Source organism: Mustela putorius, unplaced genomic scaffold (genome assembly GCF_011764305.1).
Source record: "Mustela putorius furo isolate JIRA1106 unplaced genomic scaffold, ASM1176430v1.1 tig00000832_pilon_pilon_pilon, whole genome shotgun sequence".
In the NCBI taxonomy this organism is placed as follows: Eukaryota; Metazoa; Chordata; class Mammalia; order Carnivora; family Mustelidae; genus Mustela; species Mustela putorius.
Window position 1 is genome coordinate 341,629 of NW_025421491.1, and position 24,681 is coordinate 366,309.

At 49.2% G+C, this 24,681-nt stretch overlaps 1 protein-coding gene across 1 annotated transcript; it reads right to left on the reverse strand.

The window, feature by feature from the left end:
- Positions 1-715: 715 nt before the first annotated feature.
- On the reverse strand, positions 716-24,218 carry IL10RB (interleukin 10 receptor subunit beta). The gene is made up of 7 exons (XM_004757510.3): positions 24,062-24,218; positions 22,508-22,631; positions 18,220-18,377; positions 15,871-16,037; positions 11,913-12,060; positions 6,355-6,509; positions 716-1,643 (listed from the first exon to the last, which is right to left on the reverse strand). The coding sequence occupies exons 1-7, from the start codon at positions 24,108-24,110 to the stop codon at positions 1,383-1,385; spliced, it is 1,062 nt and encodes a 353-aa protein (XP_004757567.2). The 5' UTR covers positions 24,111-24,218; the 3' UTR covers positions 716-1,382.
- Positions 24,219-24,681: the final 463 nt, after the last annotated feature.

Here is a 24,681-nt window from a genome sequence, read left to right on the forward strand (position 1 = left end):
AGGTCAACGATCTTCTCGTCTCCAGCCCTACCCCCACCCCGCCTTTCCCCCACTTCCTGAGCCCATGACATTTCATTTTAAGAATGTCAAGTCATTCCAAGAAGTATTTTCCCCCATTTTTGTGGCCTTTGAGGAATCTGTTTTATTGGGCAATCTGACACAGAGGAAGGGACACTGGTTGCTGACCAGTGTGTGGGGTTAAGGTCATACCCATGAGATTGTATTGCTGATATGAAGAGCTACCGTTTGTTGAGTGCCTACTGAGTGCCTACTGGAGACAGCACTTTTTTTTTTTTTTTAAGATTTTATTTATTTACTTGACAGAGAGAGACACAGAGAGGGAGCACAAGCAAGGGGCTTGGAGAGGGAGAAGAGGCTTCCTGCTGAGCAGGGAGCCCAATGCAGGGTTTGATCCCGGGACTTTCGCCATCAAGATCTGAGCTGAAGGCAGACGCTTAATGACAGCCACCCAGAAGCCATTTTTTTTTTTTTTAAAGATTTATATATTTTAGAAAGAGACAGAGAGAGCATGAAGGGGGAGGGGCAGAGGGAGATCAAGAGAGTGAATGCTCAGGCAGACTCCGCCCTGAGCGTGGAGCCCAGCATAGGGCTCGATCCCATGGCCCTGAGATCATGACCCCAGCCGACTGAGCCACCCAGGCGCCCCCGGGGGTGGTGCTTTTCATGGAATATGACTAATCCTTAGGTCTTTTGATTTCCATGTCCAGATGAGGAAGCTGAAGGATCACACGCTAGCAGGTGCCTGAGTGGAACCCAAGGCTTCCTGGACTGATCGCTCCCAGATACCATTAGACCCCCCCCACCCAGCATTGTTCCTGTGTGACGGAGGAAAGGACCAAGGAATACCTGTGGAATGGACACAGGAAATAGCAAATGAGAGCCTCACGCACTATCTGCCAAGTACCCAAACGTGGCACCGTTCATGCATACAGATGAACTAGAGAATAAAACTGTACTAGAGCACCAGCACTATAAAGAACATGTACAGGTAGCAAAATAAATCCAGTCCAAGTATCCCTGAGAATCCCAAAAATTCGTTCGCCACCGTGACTTGAGGCTGCTTTCCGGATCCGTCTCTTGGCCATCTGGCTGGATTTTGCCACATCTCGTTTTTTTATCCCTCATTTTAAGTATTTTTGTTTCTTCTAATTAAAAATTGTTCCTCATAGTAGTGAGCAGAAGAGGCTGGAAATTATACTCCTCAGTGATCAAGAATTTTTTTTTTTTAATCATTGAGGCCTTTATAAAGCAACACATTTCCACCGTGGAGTGTTTTTTTTGCCAAGCGAGCCTTTAAAATCTAGCTCTTTGGTTGTTCAGATCTTGTCCTGGAATCTGAGAGTTTTAGATGTGGGGTTTGCTCAGGTGGTTTCCCGCTGACCCTCACAGGTGGGCGAGAGGAGGAGGGGGGTGCTGTACCCCTCGGTGTGCACTCCCTCCTCGGGGACCAGCTCGGAGGACCCCTGCCCAGATGGGGCCTCGGGGGGGCTGCCATCGCCAGGATTCTGCCTGCTGTTTTCCGAGACTTGTGTAATGACACTCAGTTTGTCGAAGATTTCATTCTCATCAGCGGGCGGGAAGGAGAAAATCAGAAGCGTACTGTGATGAGGATGGCCTAAAAACTGTGAGGGGGATAAAAAAAAGAAAAGAAAAAAACCCACAGAGTCAGTGATCAAAATTTCCCCATTCCTTTTTCTGGGCTTACACAGATTTTATATGGAACTCCTGGCTGGAGAAGGCTGGTGTAAAGCATGTGACAACCACAGCATCAGAGTTCCTCAAAAGTTTAAAAATAGAATGGCCATACAGTGCAAAATTTCACTTCTGAATACATCCCCAGAAGAACAGAAAGCTGGGTCTCAAAGAAAGAACCGGAAGGTAAGGGCAACGCAGGTGTCCGTCAGTGCTGGCATGGACAAGGAAAATGTGACCTATCCATACTGTGGAAAACTATTCAGCCTTGAAAAAGAATGGATTTCTGACACCTGCTGTGCAGGGTGTTATGTTAGGTGGAGTAAGTTAGACACGAAGGGACGAATGTTGTATGACTCTACTTAACGTGAGGTCCCACAAGGAGTCAAATTCACGGACAGAAAGTAGGAAGGATGGGGGGGCTGCAGAGGGGGAGAGGGGGAGTTCTTGTTTAATGGGGACAGACTCTATTTGGGATGATGGAAAAGTTCCGGCGATGGACAGCGGCGCTGGCTGCCCACCAGTGTAACCCAGCGTGAAGGCACTTAACACCACGGAACTACGCACTTAAAAATGGTCGAGATGGCAAATTTTACGTTCTGTGTGTTTTACCACAATTTCTAAAAATTCAACCATGAATCTTCATCTCAGACCACCCTCTGATGATGCAATCAGGTCCCCCTCTGATAATTTTTCTTGTAAACTGGGAGGGACATTTTTTTAGACCGATCCCAATGCTGTGGCATAAATGTGGCCCGAGCGTCACCTCCTCTAGGAAGCAGCACGTTGCAGGCATGGGATGAATACGTCTTGGAAAAAGAACAGAATCTCCCACGTGTCCTCCGGCTGGTTTAAGGGTCCTCTTTGGGGCTCGCCAGCACCCGATGGGTCCGTAACCCTCAGCCCTGCACCGTGGAGAGCCACGAGTCACGTGTGGCTTACTCACCACCTAAAATGTGGCTAGTCAGAATCCAGATTCCGAAGGCTTTGTAGGAAAAGAGAAGGTCAGTATTTCAAGTATTAAAAAGGTTATTCATTACGTATTGAAATGATTATTTTGTATATACTGGGTTATATAAAATATATCATTAATGTTAATTTCGTCTTCCCTTATTTACTCAAAAAAAAACAGACATGGCTACTAGCCAATTTAAAACACACGTGGCTCGTGCTAAGTTTCTGTCTAGTGCATTTTATGGGTACGGCCTTGTCAGTTTCCCTCCCCGGAGCTGGGGGTTGGGGGTTGGTTACGGGCCAGAACCTGAGTCTAACCATCTGGGTCTCTCCCGCTCTTTGAACCATGAAAGATGCCCAGCTGTGTTTCCCCGAACATCTGCTGACTTCAAGTTTGCCAATTTCCCTCCTTGGAGCTCCACCAGTGTCTTCAGGACAAGGTGGAGACAGTCTCAGGGCACTGTGTCTTTCCTTCTCCCCTCCGCTGCTGACTTGTAGCTTCACCCCGACAGTCTGCTGCCCTCGTAATGTCATCTCCACACTCAGCCCTTTGATGGGACTTCATTTAAGCCGTTGGCAGTGGCACTGCCCCTGGTGTGGACCTGTCAGGATTTCCACCTCCCACCTTCTGGGTCTCCAGCAGCTGATGGAAGGGGGGGGGGTGGCAAGAGGAATTAGGTCCAAAGGAGGACACTGGGGGCAGAAGGAACTTCCCCAAATCCTTGGGTCCAGTGGATTCGTAAGAATGGACTAGAGCCATTCTCGATTCTCCAGGGCAAGGGGACAGGAAAGAAGAACAGAGGAAGACGTGTTGTAAGTCTCAGGAAAGCAAGGACCAGGCTGGTCTCCGGGTGGGAGACACACACACACACACACACAGTCTCAATATATCCTATTGGATAAACCTCCCTATGGCTTCAGTGCAAAGTCTCCATCCCCACTAAGTCTCCCAGAACTTTCAAGTATTCTCTGGGCCATGGTGAGGGCCATCAGGCTAGTGAATTTCATGATGCAATGATCTCAGTCTACATAGTTTCCTGGCGCCTCCCTCGTTCTCACCACCCCCCTACCCCAACTCTCCCCTTCTCCAGCACCTGCCGGCATTTCTCAGATCGATCACAGTGGCTGGCTCTGCAGGTGGGTCTGCAAAGTCTTCTAGCCTCCGAGGGGGCTCATTCCAGCCACCCCTTCGCTGTGCCCATCTCTGGCTTTGACTTGCCTGGACGCACGTAGTCCCATCTGTCCTTTCCTGTCTGACCCGTCTCTGTGATGGCGAGCCAGAAGCAGAAACAGCAAGTGACTTGCTGTGCTTCCTGCCCCATCTCAAGAGACTAGCTGTGTTTCCTGCTCCATCGCCACTTAAAACACTTTCCACCCAAACAATGGGCCTTTCCCCCTTTGTTCCCCCTGCTTCTCAAGAGCTCACAGAGGCCTCCTGGCTCATTCTGGCACCGCCATCCTGGTGAACACCTCTTGTTAAAAGGTCCCTAGCCACTCAGAAACACTTGCCTGGGGTCACGTGTCTCACTTGCCACCCACCGTGGCTGCTGCATGGCCCAGACCAGCCCTCACTGTGGAGGTGCTTGTGCCCTAGCCTCTGGGGACCCTGGGGCTGGCCTGGCTTGCAGCAGAGTAGTCTCAGAAACTGTGCTATAGAGAAGAGAGGGGCCTTGACCGTGCAACTGTGTCCTTCCCGGTGGTAGTCTATAGCCCCCAACTGGGTGGTCTGGGGACCAGGCCTGGCATCAGCTATCATGACAATGTGACCACAGGACCAGAAGGGATAGAAGTGACAAGGCTGTGGATGGGCACATGCATCTTGGAGCGTGGGACACTCCCTGGGACGCAGGGACCTGCCGTATCTGCAAAGTTGTAGGGGCTCCGTGGGGGAGGCGAGCTGGACGTCCTCTCCAAGGTAAAGAACCAACGATGCCCCCCCCCCCTAAGAACTAGCGTGACGCTAGGTGGGCCTCATGGGTCTGGAGGCAGCATGTTCTGCCCTGGGAATGCAACTCACAGAGTGACACAGGACAGCTGCCACGGGCAGGAGAGGGCCCTGCAGAAGGTATGGGCCACGGAGCAGGGTGCCCTAGCCACATCTCGTGGCTGGTTGGTGCAGGGCTATGAAGGCCCAGCATGATCCGCCAATGATGACACATCAATTGAATGTGAACTGGCTACGTGCTGTGGCAGGTCCCCAAAGGGTCTATGGTGGGAAAAGATGCTGGCTGGAGTATCCGTCAAATCCTAAAAGTTGAATCACGGTGCAGATCACTACAGTTTGGGGACTAGGTGAGGCCATCACACAGCAGGGAATTAGACCCTGTTGGAAAAACAGCTCCAGGGAACTGGGAGAGACAGTCCAGGACACTGGGAGCCTGGGCCACCCAGAAGTGAGTCACCCTCATAAGGCCTGCTGAACTCACCGGGTCCTACAGCGAGGTCTCAGGAGACATAGGCATGGGGCCCAGCCTCCCACACTATGCACCCCTGCGGTACCAGCACGTCTGCCTCTGTTCACACCATGACCACAGGGGTGGGGGGCGGGCAGTTGAGGGAGTGGGAAAAGGTCAAACATGGTTCATGGGAAGTTGGGCACAGCACATGTGCGCAAACCCAAAATGGCCTGTGGTAGCACCAGGGGCTGAACTGGACGGCCCTGAATGGCAATGGAGAGGAGGAAGCCCTCCACTGGTGCTCTTCTTGTGTTGGAAGAAAAGTGGCCCAAGATTGGGCTCCTCCTGAACTCACAGGCAGAGGTTAATGGCTAGGCTGGTGCGGTCAGGGGACCCGAAGAAGAGAGACGGGAGGGTCAGGGAAGAGGAAGTCTGTGGGAGAGGCCTGTGTGTGGACTCAGGGAAGCGGCTCTGTGTTTCTGTGTCATTTCTGAACTCCGAGACGGCCCCGGGGCCCCCGGGGCCAGTCAGACCTCAGTGGTTCTGACCAAGGGCCTGTGGAACCGGGACGGCATATCATTCCTCAAACAAGCTTCAGCTCCAGCCAAGGGGCTCTGCTGCCTCTCCCAGGGTCGCCAACTCAGAATGTGACTTATTTGGAGATAGCGTCTTTACAGAGGTAATCGAGGTAATCGAGGTAAAATGAACTCCTTCGGCCTCAAATCCAATATGGCTGGTGTCCTTAGAAGAAGAGGACATGGGACGCAGACACACACAGGAAGGACGTCACGTGAACACGAAGGCAGCGAGTGGGGTGATGTGTCCACGAGCCCAGGGATGCCAAAGAGGGCCAGCAACCACCAGAAGCTTCCTCAGGGCAGACACAGGAGCGGCCCCGCTTACCGGCGTTCCCAGAAACCCAGTCGGGGAACCTGGTGCTCCCTGCGCTCGCCATTTTAGGCTCTGGGAGTTCGGGGCAGGGTCAGCAAACTATGGCGAAACCCAGGAATTCAGCGCGGTTTTAAGAGTTTTAAATGCCTACATTTAAGCGGTTTTATAAGTACTTATACAGTATCTTGATTTTGCCTCTTGGGCTACGAGGCCTAAAATATTTGCTCTATCTGGCCCTTCAGGGGAGAGTTAGCCGACTGCCGGTCTAGAGGGTTCCCAGAGGGAGGGCCTTTCCCACAGGAGTCCTGGTAGACTTTAAGTTCTGGTCGTCCCCTCTCACGTCAAGAGCTGGCTGGCAAGGAAAGGCCTCCTCCCCAGCCCCGGCCCATCCCAGGCCTACCTCCTTCAGGTGCTGCGGCAGGCAGTTCCCCGGGCAGAAGGCGTGTTTGGTCTTCTTGTACAAACACCACAGCAGGGCCGAGCAGCCGAGCAGCAAGACGGCCGCGCACAAGGACGCTGCCAGGACCACGGCCACAGTCCAGGGTGGGCTTGTCTCTGTGGGGACAGCAGGGGGTGGGGTGCTGCGTTACGCTGCAGTCAAGGACACCTGGGTCACCCGACCTCCACACTCCGTCACCATGGCAATCCGGTGGGAATCCCTGAAAACGGGGCCAGACGCCCATCTCGGGAGGGGCCGGTGAGGAGGAAACACGGGACACCTGCTCAAGGATCCAGGGGTTTCCAGCAAGTGCCCCCTCACCAATCCACCACCCCCTTCCTGTCTTTTTCCAGCTTTGGTTTCGGGCATGACTGCTGACATACCCGAGGAGAACACTTAGCAGGGACTCTGAGCAATGAGCCTCCCCAGGTTTCTGGAGAAGCCTCTGCTGCCTTGACGCAGGAAACGGGACCCCAGAACCCCCAAGGAAATGCATGCGCTGTGGGGCTTTGTACTGAGAAGGGCAAAAGCTCTTGGCATGACACCACCATCCGAGCCCTCCGGCCACTCAGACACCCGCCCGAACTCCAGTGTGGCCTCTAGTGGCCTTGCGGCTGGCACGACCTAGCACCCACCGTGGGTTTCTGTCTGGAAAATGTCACAAAAGAACTCGCCGCCTCTTCTGCCAACACCTGGCCTTCCTTTCCTAGAGCCTTTGCTATCCAAAGCTCATGCCTGTGAATCCTTCCTCCGCCCCTTCAAGATGCACCTGTGTCTCCTAAAACCCAGGGCTACCTTTCTCAAGGACCTGCAGCCATTCCTCTAAATTGCGATCTTCGTGAAGGAGACCCCCTGTCCCCCAGCCTTGGCGGGAAGGGGGAGCCTGACTTGATAAACACCAGTTGGCATTCGACGCCGATGGAGCAGCGTGGACGCTGCCCTAGGCCCCTCTCAGCTGCTACGTGATGTGTCCGTTCCCCGAGCCCCTCTTCTCTGCCCCTCTCTTGCTCGTCCTTTAAAACACCCGGGTAGCTCTTTCCCTCCTGCAAGTCCTTACTGAATAAAATCTGTTTTTACTGCTCTACCCGCCAGCTTTGTCTCTGACCCGGGCGTTTGTGGTCCCGGCTCCCCTCATTCAGCACCAGGCGCCTTCTCCTGCTGCCCGGGGCCACCCACCCTCCCAACGCCAGGAGCCTGGCAACCGGCACCACCCTCCCGATTAAAACCCAAAGCTTCTGGGGCCCAGAGAGGACAAGCCAATGAACCCTGCCCTTTAAGAGCGAGTCTTTTTAGAAGGGAGTCATTTTATTTGCGGAGAAAATGTCGATTCCTACTTGCCCAGGGCAGACCGAAGTTCGCCGGGGCTGGGTTGGCTGCCGGCCCCCCAAGCCCCGCACTGAGCAGTGCGCGCCCACAGGCGTTGCATGTCTGAACCCATGTGGTGTTTGTGGTGGGGGGCTGGGAAGCAGGGGTTGGGATGGGCCTGCCCTCCTCCCTCGCCCCTCCTTGTTTCCATTCATGCTGGCAGTGGTCTGGTCATCACCATCTTTCCGGCCTGGGCCCTGAGCTCAAGGGACCTCCTCCCAGACCCCCTGCAAAGTCACCTCACTTGCTAGAATTGAGGAGGGGCACCTGCCAGCCTATATTTTCAGCACATTCAACCCAAATGTGTCTGTTCTTGGTGAACGCAGGGTCACAAGGTGAGCGAGCCAGACGGAGGGCCCCCCCCCACTCAGTGGACAAGGATTAAGCCCCTGAGCCCACCACGGTCACTGACACTATGCTGAGTCCCTGGAGGGCAGTGCTCGGTCCCCTTGTGGTCGAGGCAGGATGTGTCGCCATCGCTGGTTTAAGGATGCTTGACAGGTACACCTGGTCAATGGCAACAAAGTTCAGACGATGCCTTTGTGAGTCACCCCAAGAGAGAACGGGTCATTGCTTCATAAGGGCTGGGCCTTAGGGGAGGACCTAGGTGGATGACCTAGAGCTCCCCAGAAAGCTCTCTGACTTCCTTCAGTTCCGCTTGACGGTGTGGCCCGGAGGACTGCCTCTCCCTGTTTTCACCCGCAGGGAAATTGTGCTCACCTGGGGAATGAGTCCAGGGGCAGTAAATTACGGGAAAGGTAACCTCCTCTGTCCCCATTCATTTACCAGCTGAGTGACACTGGCCAAGTTGCTTCACCTCTCTGAACCTTGCTTTTCCAGTCTGTGAAAGGGGCAGATCCTTACAAGGCTCTCACGGAAAAATGGGTTGTGAGGTTCAAACGAGATAGCTATGTCTACACAAACCTAAAATGTTTGACAAAAGCAGGTTTTCCATGGGTTATGCCTTCCTTTTATAAAATGCTTGGGTTTTGTCAGTTCCTGGGTGATCGTTTAGAGTCACAAAATATTTGAAATATTTCTCTCATAGGCCAAATTGTAGCTCTCAAAGCATGTCTTGTGACATAAAGGTCTCAGGACCATTAGGGATCCTTCACAATGTGACTTTAAGAATGTCATTACTAATAATGACGGAGCCACCCAGGCACCCCACAAAAAGGATAATTCTAAGACCAGGGATTCTCACCATTCAAGCAGCTTGGGGGCTCCCAAGGTACAGAATTCTTTTTTTTTTTTTTTTAAGATTTTATTTATTCCTTTGACAGAGACAGATCAGAAGTAGGCAGAGAGGAAGGCAGAGAGAGGAGGAAGCAGGCTCCCTGCCAAGCAGAGAGCCCGATGCGGGACTCGATTCCAGGACCCTGAGATCATGACCTGAGTTGAAGGCAGAGGCTTTAACCCACTGAGCCACCCAGGCACCCCAAGGTACAGAATTCTGATTCAAGTAAGAATGATTCAAGAGAGGACTAAAATGAGAAAAAAAAAAAACAACCAAAAAAACACACAACAAAACAAAACCAGAGAGAAGTGCTGTAGAAATAACGTGTGGCCTGGAAAATAATGCAGCCCACGAAGGGAGGGCTTTCCATTATTTAAAGGCATTGCAGAGAGGCTCGGCCAGCCCAGACGTGGGCAGGTCCACTGGGACACTGACCTTGGCCTTCCAGATGATGCGAGGCACTGAACTGGGGGCCACAGAAAAAGAGAATGACAGAGAAGTCCCTCCAGGAGGACAGGAGGATTTTTTTGTGTGGCTCTGTAGCCCTGAGAAAATGTACTACTACGATTACAGAAGATTCACGTGCCTGTGTCCGTGAGACGGGAAAGAATCCCGGATTCAGGCACTTAGTGCATTTACAAAGCAAGGAAGCAACAATAATATGATTCAGAGGGGCACCTGGGTGGCTCAGTGGGTTAATCCTCTGCCTTCGCCTCAGGTCATGATCTCAGGGTCCTAGGATTGAGCCCCTCATCAGGCTCTCTGCTCAGCAGGGAGTCTGCTTCCTCCTCTCTCTCTCTGCCTGCCTCTCTGCCTACTTGTGATCTCTCTCTATCAAATAAATAAATAAAATCTTTAAAACAAACAAACAAAAAAACATGATTCAGAAAACTCCAGGCCAGTGACCTTGAAGCGGATCTCCAGAAAAAATAACAAACATCCTGGAACAGATAATTAAGTGGCTAATTACCAACACATAAAAAGGATAAGGATGATAACCGAAAACAACATTAGGGCTTTGAGAAGAAATGAGCTCAAAATGGCTGCTTTTCCCCTTTTTTTTGGACAGGGAGGATTTGTTGTGAGAGTATGGCATATGAGGGGCTGGTTTTTCCCAGGCTGTGATCCTTGGAATGCTGATCCTCAAAAAGGGTATTGAAACATCAGATATGCTAACGGGGCTCATATACGGGGGGATTTTTCCGAGAGGCCCCATCATTTCTAAGCACACCTGATTACGGGGCTCTTATTTCGAGAAATATCCAGACGTCGTCTCGAACACAGTTGACACAGCTTTGCACTTGGCACTGGCTGTGTCCATTTTAGCTGGTATTTATCAGTTTTTTTACATTTACATTTACAGCGACTTTTCGGACAAAAAACCAGCACCGCTTATATAAAAGTCTGCTCTCTTCTGATGGGTCAGGGATCAGCAAGCAAGCAGCTGAACAGTATAATGGAAGCTGTATCCTGGAGCACAAAGCAACGATGGGTAAAGATCCTCAAGCTCTTTCTGGCAAACGAGACGAGACAGAGCAAAGCTGGGTGAGAAATACTTCAATAACAAAAAGCAACACTCAGGAACTTGCTAAGTGGAAATGACGAATCAGTGGAATCGGAGCGTTGCAATTTTCGTCGAACTGCACTGTGACACAGAGGACGAAAAGTTTTGTTCCCTCTGGAAGGAATTTCTGCAGCCCCCAGGTCTTGCTTCCAGGAGGGCCTCAGTAATGAAAAATGGCCAGGAGTGGGCCTGCATGTATTCATCCTTCCACGGTCTGAGCTGGCTGAGTCTCCCGAGGATGTCTTTAAATAATAAAAAAGCCTGTTGTGGGGCGCCTGGGTGGCTCAGTCGGTTAAGTGTCTGCCTTCAGTTCAGGTCATGATCCCAGGGTCCTGGGATCGAGTCCCACATCGGGCTCCCTGCTCACCAGAGAGCCTGCTTGTCCCTCTCCCTCTGTCTGCAGCTCTGCCTACTTGTGCTCTCTATCTCTCTGACAAATAAATAAATAAAATCTTAAAAAAAAAAAAAAAAGCCTGTTGTGTGGGTGCAGACATCCAGGGGGCAAGACCGTATCGTCCTGTGTGCAAATGCAGTATGTCTGTATGTAAATGATCGCACTGTATGGCCAATGGTACTCTTCCCACCTCTCTCTTCTTTTCCTCCTTCTCTCTCTCTCTCTTTTTTTAAGAAATAGGGAGCAGGGGCACCTCGGGGCACTCAGTCTGTTAAACGTCTGCCTTCAGCTCAGGTCATGATCCCAGGGTCCTGGGATCAAGTCCCACATCCAGCTTTCTGCTCAGTGAGGCACTGGCTTCTCCCTCTACCTCTGCCTCCTGCTCTACCTACTTGTGCTCTCTCTCTTTCTCTTTCTTTGCCAAATAAATAAATAAATAATCTTAAAAAAAAAAAAAGAACTAGGGAGGACTATGAGAAATTGTGTTGAGGTCTTGGAAGCCAAGACAAGTGGCCCTTGGCGGGGACAGTGATCAAGGCCTCTAAGCTCTCCCTCATATGTCTGAGGGGCTGGAGACATGCAGCCCAGCGAAGGGAGTCTTCTGGGTAGTGTGGTGGGGCTCGACCTTGCTGGTGGTCTTGGAGGACTGATAAGACTTGCACCAGGAGAGCTGAGCGGACAGAATGAGCACAGCGCGGATGAGTGAGAGGAGGTAGAGCCCAATGAATGGAAAACACGTCCATCCATCCCTTTGGTCTAAGAGGGAACGAGCTGCCTCAGAAGGGGGTGGTCTCCTTCCAGCAGGAAGTTGATCAGTGAGAGCCGACCTGGCTTGCAGCTGGAGCCAGACGGGTTTCTGTCTAAGGGACCTTCCAACGCTCACCCTGGGTGGGGGTCTCCGGAACGATCTGAAAGGCTAGGAGGAGGCAGAATTACAGGTGGTGCGTCTCAAGACTCACCGTTGTCGGCTGTTCGCTCACACACAGGCTGGCTCCATTCCCCACTTTTGTTCCGATCAGGAAGAAACCCTTGAACTCGAACACAGTAAGTCGTCCATGGCTCAAGATCTCTGAGGACCTCAAAGTCATATTGACAGGTCTTCGGCCACTAGGAACAAAGACAAAAGTAAAAACAGGCCTCTGTACCTCCTCTCCCTGCCCAACCTTCCCAGTTATGATCTTTACTTTGGGCTCAAAATAGGAAGCTAAAGGAAGCAGGTGTTCCTCCCCGTTCATCTCCAGGGACCCTGAGATGACTCTGGTCTTCACAGACCACTTCGTTTCCTGAACTCTCTAGTTTAGATGCCATACAAGCCACCCCACTCCCTTTTGAAAAAGAATCAGGTTGTTCAGGTTGAGTTGGGTCCCCTCCCCCATTCATATGTGGAAGTCCTAATTAGTATTTGGAAAGGGACTTAGTTGGAGGGAATCATGTGAAAACGGGCTTGTGAGGATGAGCCCTAAACCAACATGGCTGGTGTCCTGGTGGGAAGAGGAGATCTGGACATGGACACATAACCCCCATAAAGACGAGGTGGAAATGGGGTTGTTGCTTCCAAGAGCCAAGAAGCCAAGAACTGCCAGGGACCCGGGAGCTAGGAGACAGGCATGGAACAGAGCCTTGCTCACAGCCCTTGGAAGGACTCTCGCTGCTGAACCCTGGATCTCAGATTTTGAGCCTCCGCGACCTTGAGACAACATGCTTTTGTTGGGTTTGGGGAAATCTGGTATAGCAGCCCCAGAATGGTGACTCCGGACCCTTAGCGTGGGGCTCCATGTGATTTTCCTCCTAGGTCAAAGGCAGGTTTCTGACCCTGGCAGCCCAGCTTTCTTCTTTGAATTGCTTTTCCACGTGAGCCCCTGAAATGTCCTCATCTGGCAGGATCCAGTCTCCTCTGCAAGGAACCCGCCACGGACTCCCTGACTCAGCTTAGTGGGAACCTAAGCCATCCTCACTGATGATCTGTTCCTGAGTTTGGAAAACCAAAACAGTTCCCGGCAAAGTAAAGGGAACTAGAAGAGTATATGCACCCACGTTTCCATCATGGTTCTTGGTTCTATTTTCTGATAGAAGGGTCCTATTTAAAATGTGTTACATGAGGGGCGCCTGGGTGGCTCAGTTGGTTAAGCGTCTGCCTTCGGCTCAGGTCATGATCTCAGGGTCCTGGGATAGGGTCCTGCATCAGCCTCACTGCTCAGCAGGGAGCCTGCTTCTCCCTCTCCCTTTGCTGCTACCCCCCTGCTCATGATCACTCGCAAATAAATAAATAAAATCTTCAAAAAATAAAATATGTTAGGTGAATAGGAATTTCAATGGAAAATGAGCACAAGCTTTTTTTTTTTTTTTTTACTTTAGTAATTGGTTATTTTCCTTTTGGCGTTGGGTTTGTTGACAGCTTGTCTCTCTCTATTCCTTTATTGTAGGAGAAAGCCAAGCTCATTGACAACAAGAATTTGATTATACCATTGACTGCATGAAGAGTATGGTATAACTTCCAATAATTAAAAATAAAAAAAATCCTGGCTTTCATTCCTAGGGACCCAATGCCCCTACAACCTTGCAGTGCTATTTTGTGCAGAGATTAAACTCAGGGTTGATCCACACTGGCAGGCAAGGAAGGACAGACGTGAAAAGCCCTGTTCAAGTCCCCTCTGATTGCCTTTCTAGCCAGCTTTCACACCCTGGAGAATTTCTGATTTTATTTGCTCACATGCTCCCATCAGGAAGAAACAGCATTTCCTGAAGCCTTTTATGCTACGAGTTTACGAACTGGATACGGCAGCCTTTTAACACTGCATTCTAGAAGGGAACCCTATTGTCTTACTCTTTGCAGGCTGTTGTAACAGAACACCACAGAGCAGGCGGCTTCTAAATAAACATGTAATTTCTCACAGCTCTCGAGGCTGAGGGTCCAACACCAAGGCACCAGCACACCTGGGGTCTAGGGAGGGTGGCTTCCTGATTCTGAGCCAGCCGTCTACACGCTGTGTCCTTGGCACAAGGACCTGCCAAGGGATCTCTCTGGGGTCCCTTTTATAAGGCTGCTAATCCCATGCCTCCCAAAGGCCCCAACTCCTAACACCTGCACATTGGGGATTAGGTTCCCACATGTGAACTTGGTGGGGGACACAAACATTCAGTCCAGAGTGAATTTAAACCAGTCCTGGTGACTTTGCAGACACTCGAGAGGGAGGACCTGGGAAGCAGGTGGCCTTTCCAACACTTGGCATGCCACAACAAAGTCTTCCACACGACGGGCACAAGTGACAGGACCAATGTGTCACCAGATGCCTATCCTGTGGGCACATTATAGATAAGAAGCTAAAGGTTAACTGGGTGTTGCCTTTCAGGTTTGGTGTGGGAGGCACTCAGGCATGGTAGGCTATGGAGACAGAGCCTTAATAAAAGTACACAGCTAACCTTTGAGTGGGTCAAACCTGTCTTACCTTTGCATCCCAGAGCTTAGCGGAGATACCTGCATTTTGTAAGTGACTATAAAACTCATCGTTCTTTATTGTTTTCTAGGCACACCCCCCCAGGGCTTGACTATAAGCTAAATCATCTATTTTGTGAAGGAGGCTGATATCCTGCATCATTTAATGGAGGCTTTTGGAGGGGGTGATTAACTTGAGATTTTGGGGGCCTCTGCAGTAGGTACACATACACTTATCACATCATTCCTATGACAACACACAAGGGTGACACTATCCTCCCCAACTCTTGAGAATGAAGTGACAGAACCAACATTTAATATAGAGGAGGTAACATACATGTAACTTAACTTAACTTATGTAACATACATGGATATATCTATGCACCATAGATGGCATTCAGCTCGGAAGCACTATGTATAAGGAAAAGCCTCACCATGGATGAATAAAAACAGCCCAATTGTGTCTATATAAGGGGAAGGAAAACCCCTGTATCAACCACAAATGTTGTTCAGGTAAAGGGTCAAGTTTATTTTTTTCATTATGTCATTAAATCCCCCAAATCCTGGGAAGTAGGTAATTATTTCCACTTTATTAATGAAGTGGGTTAAAAAAAAAAGATTTTATTTATTTATTTATTTATTTATTTTAGAGAGAGAGAGAGAAGGAGAGAGCATGCATGCATGTAGGGGTAGGGGTAGAGAGAGAGGAAGCATCTCAAGTAGACTCTGTGCTGAGTATGGAGCCCAACATGGGGCTTGATCCCTCGACCCTGAGATCATGACTTGAGCTGAAACCAAGAGTCAGATGCTTAACTGACTGAGCCGCCCAGGTCCCCCGCCAAGTGGGTTATTATGCCCATCTCGTAGACATGAGGAAGCTGAGGCTGAGAATGTGATTAAAGTCACAGTGGCAGAAGCGACATTCCAACAGGGTCTGACTCCTAGCTCAGGAAAAATCCCCTGAAGAGGAGGAGAGCAAGGGGGAATAGTGGGGTCAGTGTGATACTGTTCATCCAGCATCCAGGGGAGGGGCTGCCTTGACCATGGGCTTGGCTGTTCTGTGGTGTTCATGGGGCATAGTGGTTTATACCATAAAACAGCAGTCATGCAGCTTGTCACCTGATTCAGTGGACCCCAAATTCTGCCAGCCAACTGTTGAGTCAGCTCTACCCACCTTCTCCTACAACTTCCCTTCAGGGAGGGAAAGGCCTGCTCTCACAGCTAAACACACTGGAAGTCTGCTCTGTGTATTTCCTATGGGGCCTGGGAAGCACGAGACAAATACCAGGTATACGTCAGACTGGAAAGCTTCTGGCACTCAGAGGATCTGGTCTTAAATCCTCTGGAACGTAAGGTGCTACCACCTTGTGAGATCCTGACTGGATGGCTTCCTAGCCTCCTTTCTCCATTGTCATGGCCTCAGACTAACACTAGGCAAAGAAGGGGAGCCTATGTCTGAAATGCATATGATTTGCTGAGCTTACCTTTTCATCAGAACCATTTTTCCAATATTGCACGTTATAAACCCATGAGTTATAAATATTCCTCATGGTCCATGTCTCAGGCTCATTCTCCATTTTAGGGGCTAAGAAACGCATGTGTAAAGAATTAGAAAGTACTTCTACTTGCATTTCAGGTGGTCCGATCATGGCTAAGAGGAAGAGAACAAAGCAAAATGACAGTCAAAAGTCACGCTTTAAAAACATCAACATTTATTTTTCATAATTGGGCAGACCTACTGGTTGACTGAAGCACCCTGCTTTTTGATGTAATTTTGCTATGACATTGATTGATGTGGTCAAGGAGGGTAGCTGGAGTTTGTTTCTTAAACAGACAAACAAACAAACCTTGATAGTCTTTTATTTTATTAATCAAGTTTAGCCCATTTATATTTATTGTGATTTCTGATATATTTGTAATTATTCCAACTACATTATTTTGTGTTTTCTACACAGGTGTGTGTGTGTGTGTGTGTTTCCTCTTTTTTCTTTCTATTGGGTTGAATTTTCTTTATCTCTTTTGCTGGGTTGGAAGCTATAGATGGTAATTCTACTACTTTTAATGCCTAACATACATAATCATATATACTTTCCAATAAAGTCTGTAGCTGTTTCTGCCCAATGCTCTTTTACCGGATATTCATGTGGCTAGTCCCTTTGCTTTATTCGGGTCTCAGTTCAAATATCACCTCCTCAGAGAGACTCTTTTACGGCCCTATGTAAAGAGCAGCTCCCAACACATCCTACCCCAGAACCTTGCTTTATTTTCTTGAGAGCCACAGTCACATCTGTCATAAAATATGTATCTGTTGGTTTCCCTGTCTTCCCCTCCATTAGAGTGTAAGCTTCATGAGGGCTGAGATTCCATCTTGCTATTATAACTTCTGCACTAAGAATCTGCCTGTCTTATAGTAGATGCTCAATAATAATTGCACAATGAACAATAAATATCTCTGGGTGACTGCTGTTTGAGTTATATCCTGTTTTCTTCTCTGACTGCTGTTATTATTACTTTTTTCTGAAGTTGCTAATGGGCCTGCTTCCAGCATTCTGCCTTGTCTTTAATCTGCTGGTAGCTAAAAACCAGATAAGAATATTTATTAGATACCTTTTCAAAGTAAGTATAAACAGATTCTATGTGACTTCTTGCAGCACTTTCCTGTCATATGAACTTCAAGAGGCAAGGATCCAAAGTAGGGTAGCTGTTGCTAACAGCATGAGCACAGGGGCTTGGCTTGGAATCTTTACTGGGCCACTCCTTATCTGTGTGACCTTTGGGCAAGCTGCTTATCTATACGGTATTAATTTCTAAAGGGAATTTCTGCAGATGGGCCCAACATAGGAATTGGAACCAGGCAGGCCCTGGTAAGTCACTTAGCAACTACAGGAGCAGAAACCTGTACTATGTTTTGGAAAATTGACTACTGTGAAGCTGCTAGTATTCTTTTAATGTTGATTTTTCTTAGCTTTTGTAAAGATACCTTTAGAAAAGATAAAACACTTTGAGAATCTCTGACTCCAGAAATAAGAGTTTTGTTGTCCAAGCCTGGGACAGAATTGGGAAAGAATGGAAGGATATCCTAGCTGCAGGCACCACCAGGAAAGGCGGAACTGTAGGAGCCATGAGGGCCCAGAGCCAGAAGCGGTATAAAGACCCTGCCCCACACAGACACAATCCTCGCAGCCCTTCTCCGGAGCTTCTCCTTGGAAGGATGCCCTCGAGCTTTGTTCATGAGGTTCTTGTCCCCCCTTATCCTCTTCCTGTCTCAATTGCTATCAGGTGGTTTAATCAGTTTCTAATTCCTGATGTTCTAATTATGTTCACCTCATGACCTCTGGTGAGCCCCCAGGACCCCCCAGATCTAACCTGGGAACATTCTGTTGGGTGCTTACCAGCCAGCCTGACCCAACGCATCTACCATTAGCTGAATCCATTGCTCTGTCCTTCATTCTGAGCAGGCTGGCTGTCTGTACCTGATCTTCCTGTCTCTACCCCTGCCCTGAATAACCTTTATTCTTCGGCCTGTCATGTCACATTCCCTTCCGGCCAATGTGCTACATCCATCCTTCCGGTTCTTCTTATTAACAACATTGGCCTCAACTCATTCTTACCCACAAGGCATTAATGTTAATAGAGTTACATTTAATTATTGTGTTAACTTTATGACCATCCCTTCCTGTCTTTCCAGCCATGACGTCATTATATTCCCTAAGCTCCTTGAGCAAGGCCACCCACTCTGTGGGTGCTCAAAAAAAATTCCTCCATGACCAGGGGGAAAGAAAACCAAGATGCGATGATAGCATCAGGACGAAATGGAAAACAAAGTGGCTTACTGTCATCCAATGGACAGAAAGTGATGTTTATCCAGTCAGAATGCTCATCGGCAAATTCAGCCCTGACTCTCAAGGTGTGATCACCATACTTGGAAAGACTTGAGAAATCACATTCCGTCAAGGTAGTCCTCGTGCACATATCTTGGAATTTCTTATAACTGTAAAACCAGAAAAATAAAACCATGAAAGTTCTCACTTCAGTCCCTCTGGGGCTCATGGGTGCTTTATAAATCCCTACTACCAAAGGTTAATGGAGGATAACTCGAGAAATATAAACCGAATTCTTATTTGTCACTTCTGAGGAATAGCATGTGTTATTTATGTGAGCACTTCCTCAATTGTGCTTCATGGGATTTTAGTGATTCTTGAGATATCATAAGTTGTTTAAAAAATAATCTGCCCCTGGGTGCCTGAGCGGCTCAATCAGTTAAGCCTCTGACTCTTGATTTTTGGCTCACATCATGATCTCAGGGTCCTGAGATCGAGCCCCAGTTGGGCTCCCTGCTCAGTGGGAAGTCTGCTTCTCCCTCTCACTCTCAAATAAATAAATAAAATCTTAGAAAAAAAAAATCTGTCTGTGGTCAAACGATTTGGGGCAGAAACTAGTTTAAACATAAAGAAGAGTCTATCTTCATAACAGAACTTCCTCAGCAACATTTGTATCCTAGTGAACACATGTCTCTTCAAAATGGGCTTGAGTCTTCAATATATTCGACCAATAAAGCTATTTATGATGATGATGATGATGCTATTTATGAAAGCGGAGGGACACAGTCTGTGAATACTGATATAACACAGATTGGCCAAAATAAGTCTGTTACAAGAATTTCAAACAGTGTCCCAAAAATGATTTCTGCAATTACTCTGGAAAAACTACGCAATGATTCACTCTTTTAATTTTTTTTAATAAACATATAAATGTATGATTAGCCCCAGGGGTACAGGTCTGTGAATCGCCAGGTTTACACACTTCACAGCACTCACCATAGCAAACCCTCCCCAATGTCCATAACCCCACCCCCCTCTCCCTACCCACCTCCCCTCAGCAACCCTCAGTTTGTTTTGTGAGATTAAGAGTCACTTATGGTTTATCTCCCTCCCGATCCCATCTTGTTTCATTTATTCTTTTATTACCCCCAAACCACCCCCCCACGCCACTGCATCTCCACTTCCTCATATCAGGGAGATCATATGATAGTTGTCTTTCTCCAACTGACTTACTTCCCTAAGCATAATACCCTCTAGTTCCTATCCACATTGTCGCAAATTGCAAGATTTCATTTCTTTTGATGGCTGCATAGTACTCCATTATATATATATATACCACATCTTCTTTATCCATTCATCTTGCAACAATTCACTCTCACACAGATTTGTTTTATACAATGGGTTTAGAACAGAGCTGGAGTCCTGACACCCATCCTTGAAGGGAGGGTGGCAGACACGTGAAGTTGAAGAAGGAAAATGATGTCTGAGAAGCCTGACAGGTGTGAGTGACCGCCTCGCGGCCACCTGAGGAGGGCACCCGGGCTCTAGTCTCACAAAAAGGGGGGTTTTTGTCTAACTGGTTCCTCAGTGTATCTTCCTCTGATTTGGCTGTCCTTGGAGGGGATAACAAAGCTGCTGATGATAAAATAGTAACAGCCCACTTGTCAAGCACATAGGTGTCAGGCGGGGCAGGAAGTGTTTTTACCTGTATGACCTCCAGTCCAGGAGAGCAGAACAGGGATCACTCCTATTTTAAAGATGGGGCGCAGGGATGGAGAACCTGAGAAACTTGCCCTACAGAGCTGGGATCAGCTTGACTTCAGAGCCCACAGTCTTAGGTACCACACCATACCTCATCACGTCCTTGGTGATGCCCAGAACAATTTCTGGCTAAAAGTAGGTAGAGATAATTGGGCTCAGACTAGTCTACAATCTCCTCTTTTTTTGTACTATCCCACAAACATTCGTCAATCCAAACTCTTCATGGGCTGCCTAACATCCCACCGTTTGGAGACTCCAGAGGTCATAGTATGAAGGGGGGGCTCTCTCTCCTGGGGTCACTTCCTTCATTTAAACTAATGTATCAAATGGCTGGAACATGGAACATTCCAGAAGTTGTTTTGCAATAACTTCTCTCTCACCAGGTCATTTTTAGGGCATCTAGACGTATTTTTCTCCCCGTTAAGTAGGTCGTAGAACGCATTCCCCACATTTACATCTCCTTTTCAAAGATGTTTCCACATTCAAATCACCAATCCATTCTCCTGAAGTGTGCCGGCTCTGCTCACCCCACCCCGCACACACATGTAAGAGTCTGTGCTATCCAACCTCTCAAGCTGAATTCCAAACAAATCTTTCACAAGCCACAAAAAACAGCAATCAGATTTTTCAAGATCAAATTTCTTCCCCAGGGACACCCCAGCACACGCTTTGTTTGCCCCAGCATATCCCACGCTCAATCTGGATGTCCGTGCTAGGGACACATGGCACCAGGTTGCTGGGAAGCCACTGGGAACTCGTGCCTACAAGACTGAACATCCCAACCAAAGGCCTCTACTACAAGGGCACAGAATGGAATAACAAAGAATAAATGGGTGTGCAGGGAGAGAGAGATAGGGAGGAGGTTAATTTTGCAGAGTGAAATCTGTAGAGCTGTCAAGACCGCTGAAACAGACATGAAATTATCAAACCAAGGAGTGGTAGAAAATACACAGTGGGGGAAAAATACTGGCCGAATCACCTGTCCTAAGTCCTTGAGGAAACCGACAAATCTGATGCAGGACTATAGGTCAGATGGAAGTCCAGCCCCAACATGAAAGGTGCCAATCTCAGCAGCTACACGGGGTGATGTAAGAGATCATCCTTGCTCTTAGGAAATTCTCCATGAAATATTAAGGGGCAAAGGCCATGATGTAAGACAAAGAGAGACAAAGGAAACACGGCAAACCTTAAAAACCGGTGAATCTGGATATAAGCTATTTGGAAGTTCTTTTGCACTGTACTTGAAATCTTAAAATCTTGAAATCTAATCTTAAAATTAAATCTTAAAATTCTGTTAGTGGGGAATTCCTTAGAACTAAGAAGTGCCCCCAAAAGTTAACAAAGACGATCTTAGTCATCTTTCAATGTCTTCTCTGCTTCGACAGGCCTGGGATGTGTTTGTAAAAGAAATCTGGATGAGAAGGAGTGTGGGATTAATGGGATCTGGGACTCTATGTTTCTTCCTGCTTCATCGAATTGACTGTCTGTCTTTGTTTCTGAGTCACACTGGAAGCAGGTGTGTTGGTTCATCACCCTTTGGCCTTCTGCTGCTGTTTGCACTTGGTATCAAGGTGTGTCCCCTGCATGTAGCCCGTGGTGTATGATGGCAAATATGAGGGCGGGCTGGCAGAGGGAAAAACAGACAGGCGGGGCCGGTCCTGGGAGATCAGAGCACCCCTTAGATAACCGTCTCGGTGACACTCACCCTTCCTTCGTAAGCCTCTGCTGCTTTCGGAGGCTAGAGCTTTTCACAGTGAGTAGCTAGCTATCCTACCTTCTATTTCAGGACACGGCCACAGAGTAATTGAGCACCCATTATGCAAATTATGTGCACCCCGCAGCGTGTCAGTGTTCTGTTATCATCTGCTGGAGGGGATGGGTGATAGCATGGCAAGGACCCTCCTGTTTTGCATACCTCAGCTTTCCTGGATGCCTCCCACTTGCAAATTGTTGACTTTGAGCAATCCTGCTCTCATAAGTGGAGATGATCTCAGTGACGCTTTTTCTCTTAAAAAACATCAGTTGTTGGGCGCCTGGGTGGCTCAGTTGGTTAAGCCACTGCCTTCGGCTCAGGTCATGATCCCCGAAGTCCGGGGATCGAGTCCCCCATCGGGCTTCTCCCTCTGACCTTCTCCCCTCTCATGCTCTCTCTCTCTCTCTCTCAAATAAATAAACAAATAAATCTTTAAACAAACAAACAAAAAATCAAGTGTGACAAATCCCATATGCTTGTGTGACGACAGGCTACTGCTCTGGCCAATGACATCCATAGCCACGTGATCAAATGTCCGTATCTACCTACCAGTGGCCCTGTGATCATCAAATGATAAACAAGAAAAAGTTAAAAAAGATTTTACTTGTCTCTTTTCAGAGAACAGAACTTTCACAAGAATCTCCCAGACAGAGAGAAAAAGGTCAGCAGGGAAGTTCCCTGTGGGTTGTCACGGTCATGTGGGTAATGGCAGTCAGACTCTTCTTTCCTGTGGTCCGGCCCAGTGACCAGCTCAGGGCCTTCCTCCCAAGAGCACCCCAGACTCACCTGTGGTACTGAGCTGTGAAAGTCAGATTCCCTTTGGGAAAAGCAGGCAACTCCCACTGTAGAATGTTCTTGAAATTAACTGAGTTCATTCTGACGTTTTCAGGAGGTGGCACCATTCCTAATGCTGTAAAAATAAAAGGGAAATATCTGCATCTTTGTTCCTCAAAAAGGTTGCACTAGTAAATGGCTGTATCCAACACTCGGGTCTCCTGTATGGCTCCATGTCTTCTAATGGGCACGTGGGGAAGGAAAAAGACACACATGAGCTGTACTGAGGAGTCTGGATTTTACCTGAAGAACCACGGTGGGAGGGGGGTCGGTGGTGTTGGAGGCAGGGGTAGGGCAGAGAGCAAGAGTGAAATGGAGACAGAGCGGGGTGACCAGGATGTAGGTGGTGGGAAGAAGGTGTCAGGGGCGGGTAGATAGATTTCAGGTATATTTCCAGAGCTATAGATTCTAGACTTTCTGGTACATTTGGTGTGGAGAACTTAATATTCATTCCTGGCTTAAGCATCTGAAGCCCTGATTGGGGTTGGGGGCAAGGACACCAAGAGTCCCATTTCTGCTGCATTAGGTTTGAGATGGGGAGAGATATGCGCACAGAAATGTCCCAGACAGCCAGAGAGAGGAGCCTGGTTCATAAGGGAGAGATCTGGGCTAACGGCAGAGATCATTTCTAAACTTTTTTTTTTTTTTTAAGATTTTGTTTATTTATTTGACACACAGAGAGAGATCACAAGTAGGCAGAGAGGCAGGCGGAGAGAGAGGAGGAAGCAGGCTCCATGCTGAGCAGAGAGCCCAATGCCAGGCTCAATCCCAAGACCCTGGGATCATGACCTGAGCTGAAGGCAGAGGCTTTAACCAACTGTGTCACCCAGGCGCCTCATTTCTAAACTTTTTAATAGAAAATATCAAACATACAGAAAAGCAGACGGAAGAGTATGACAAACCATCGCCCGCCCAACCCCCGAGGGGACCAACAGAGATTCACATTTGAGTCACCGGCCTATAGCTGGTGTTCAATACCAGGGTTCTGCTGGTCTCCCCTACAGGGATAGAGGAGGGCCCGGGCAAGAACTGGGCTCTACAGAGATCTGGCAGAGGTGAAGGATCCCAGGGAGAAACAGCACGAGACGTAGGAGGAAAACCAGGACCGAGTGGTATCCTGGAAGGCCGGGGATGAGTTCATCAGAAAGGGAGGAGGGGTCCACCGTGGTTTGAAGCCGGGCAGGAAATTGAGAGGAGGGCAGAAAAGGTTTCGGTGGATTTAGAGCTCCCAAGCCACAGAGCTGTGCTGTTGGGGGGCGGAGCACCTCTGCTGGTGTGCTGAGGACTGAATGGGAGGCCCTTGGTGGCCGGCCCTGGCACCCGATCACTTCCAGTGCGCCTCTGGGGTCCGTTCAGGGGTTACCCGGGGGCCACCGCCGCCGGCGTCCTAGCTCGGCCTCCAGTTCCCAAGCGAACGTCGGGCCGCGGAGCCCGGGAGGCGCGCGGCGCACCGACCGGCCGGCGCCCCGGGGACAGCCCGGCGCCCCCTCCCCGCGGACCCCTCACCTGACATTAGGAGGCAGCCGCCCAGCCAGCTCCGCAGGCTCCGCGGCATGGCCGCGCCGGGAGCCTGGAGGGCGCTCGGGGGGCCGTGCCCCGAAGAGCCTGCGGGTCCTCCCGGCCCCGCGCGGTGGCCGCTTCCTGGTACTGGATGGGCGGGGCTGCACGAGGCCACGCCCCTCCCCGGGCCCCGCCCCGGCAGGGACCAGGCGCCGCGCGTGTGTGTTGCGGGGGGGAGGTTTGCTGGCGGGTGGAGGGGAGATGCGGAGCGAGGGGGACCTTGCTTCCCCCAGCGGGTGGGTGGAAAACGCCAGTAGTAAAACGGTTGGAAAATTGTCCGTAGAGTGCCCCGACTGGGGAGACATCTCCCCTAAAACTAAGTGCATGCCTTTCCGAGTTAAATAAATACACTGCAACTCCCACCCAGAGATTCTACCCGGGGTTGCGGGCGGTGGTGGTTTTTCTTGACACCATTCAATATTCCTCAAGTTTTCTGCCGTGAAAACTTTCTCCAAGTTTTCTCTCCAATCCCCTCTCCCTGCAAATAGCAGGGAGTCCCTCCGTTAGCAAAGACAGTTCCAAAGGATCTTCTGCCCCCCTCTCACTCCCCTAGGGATAAACATCAC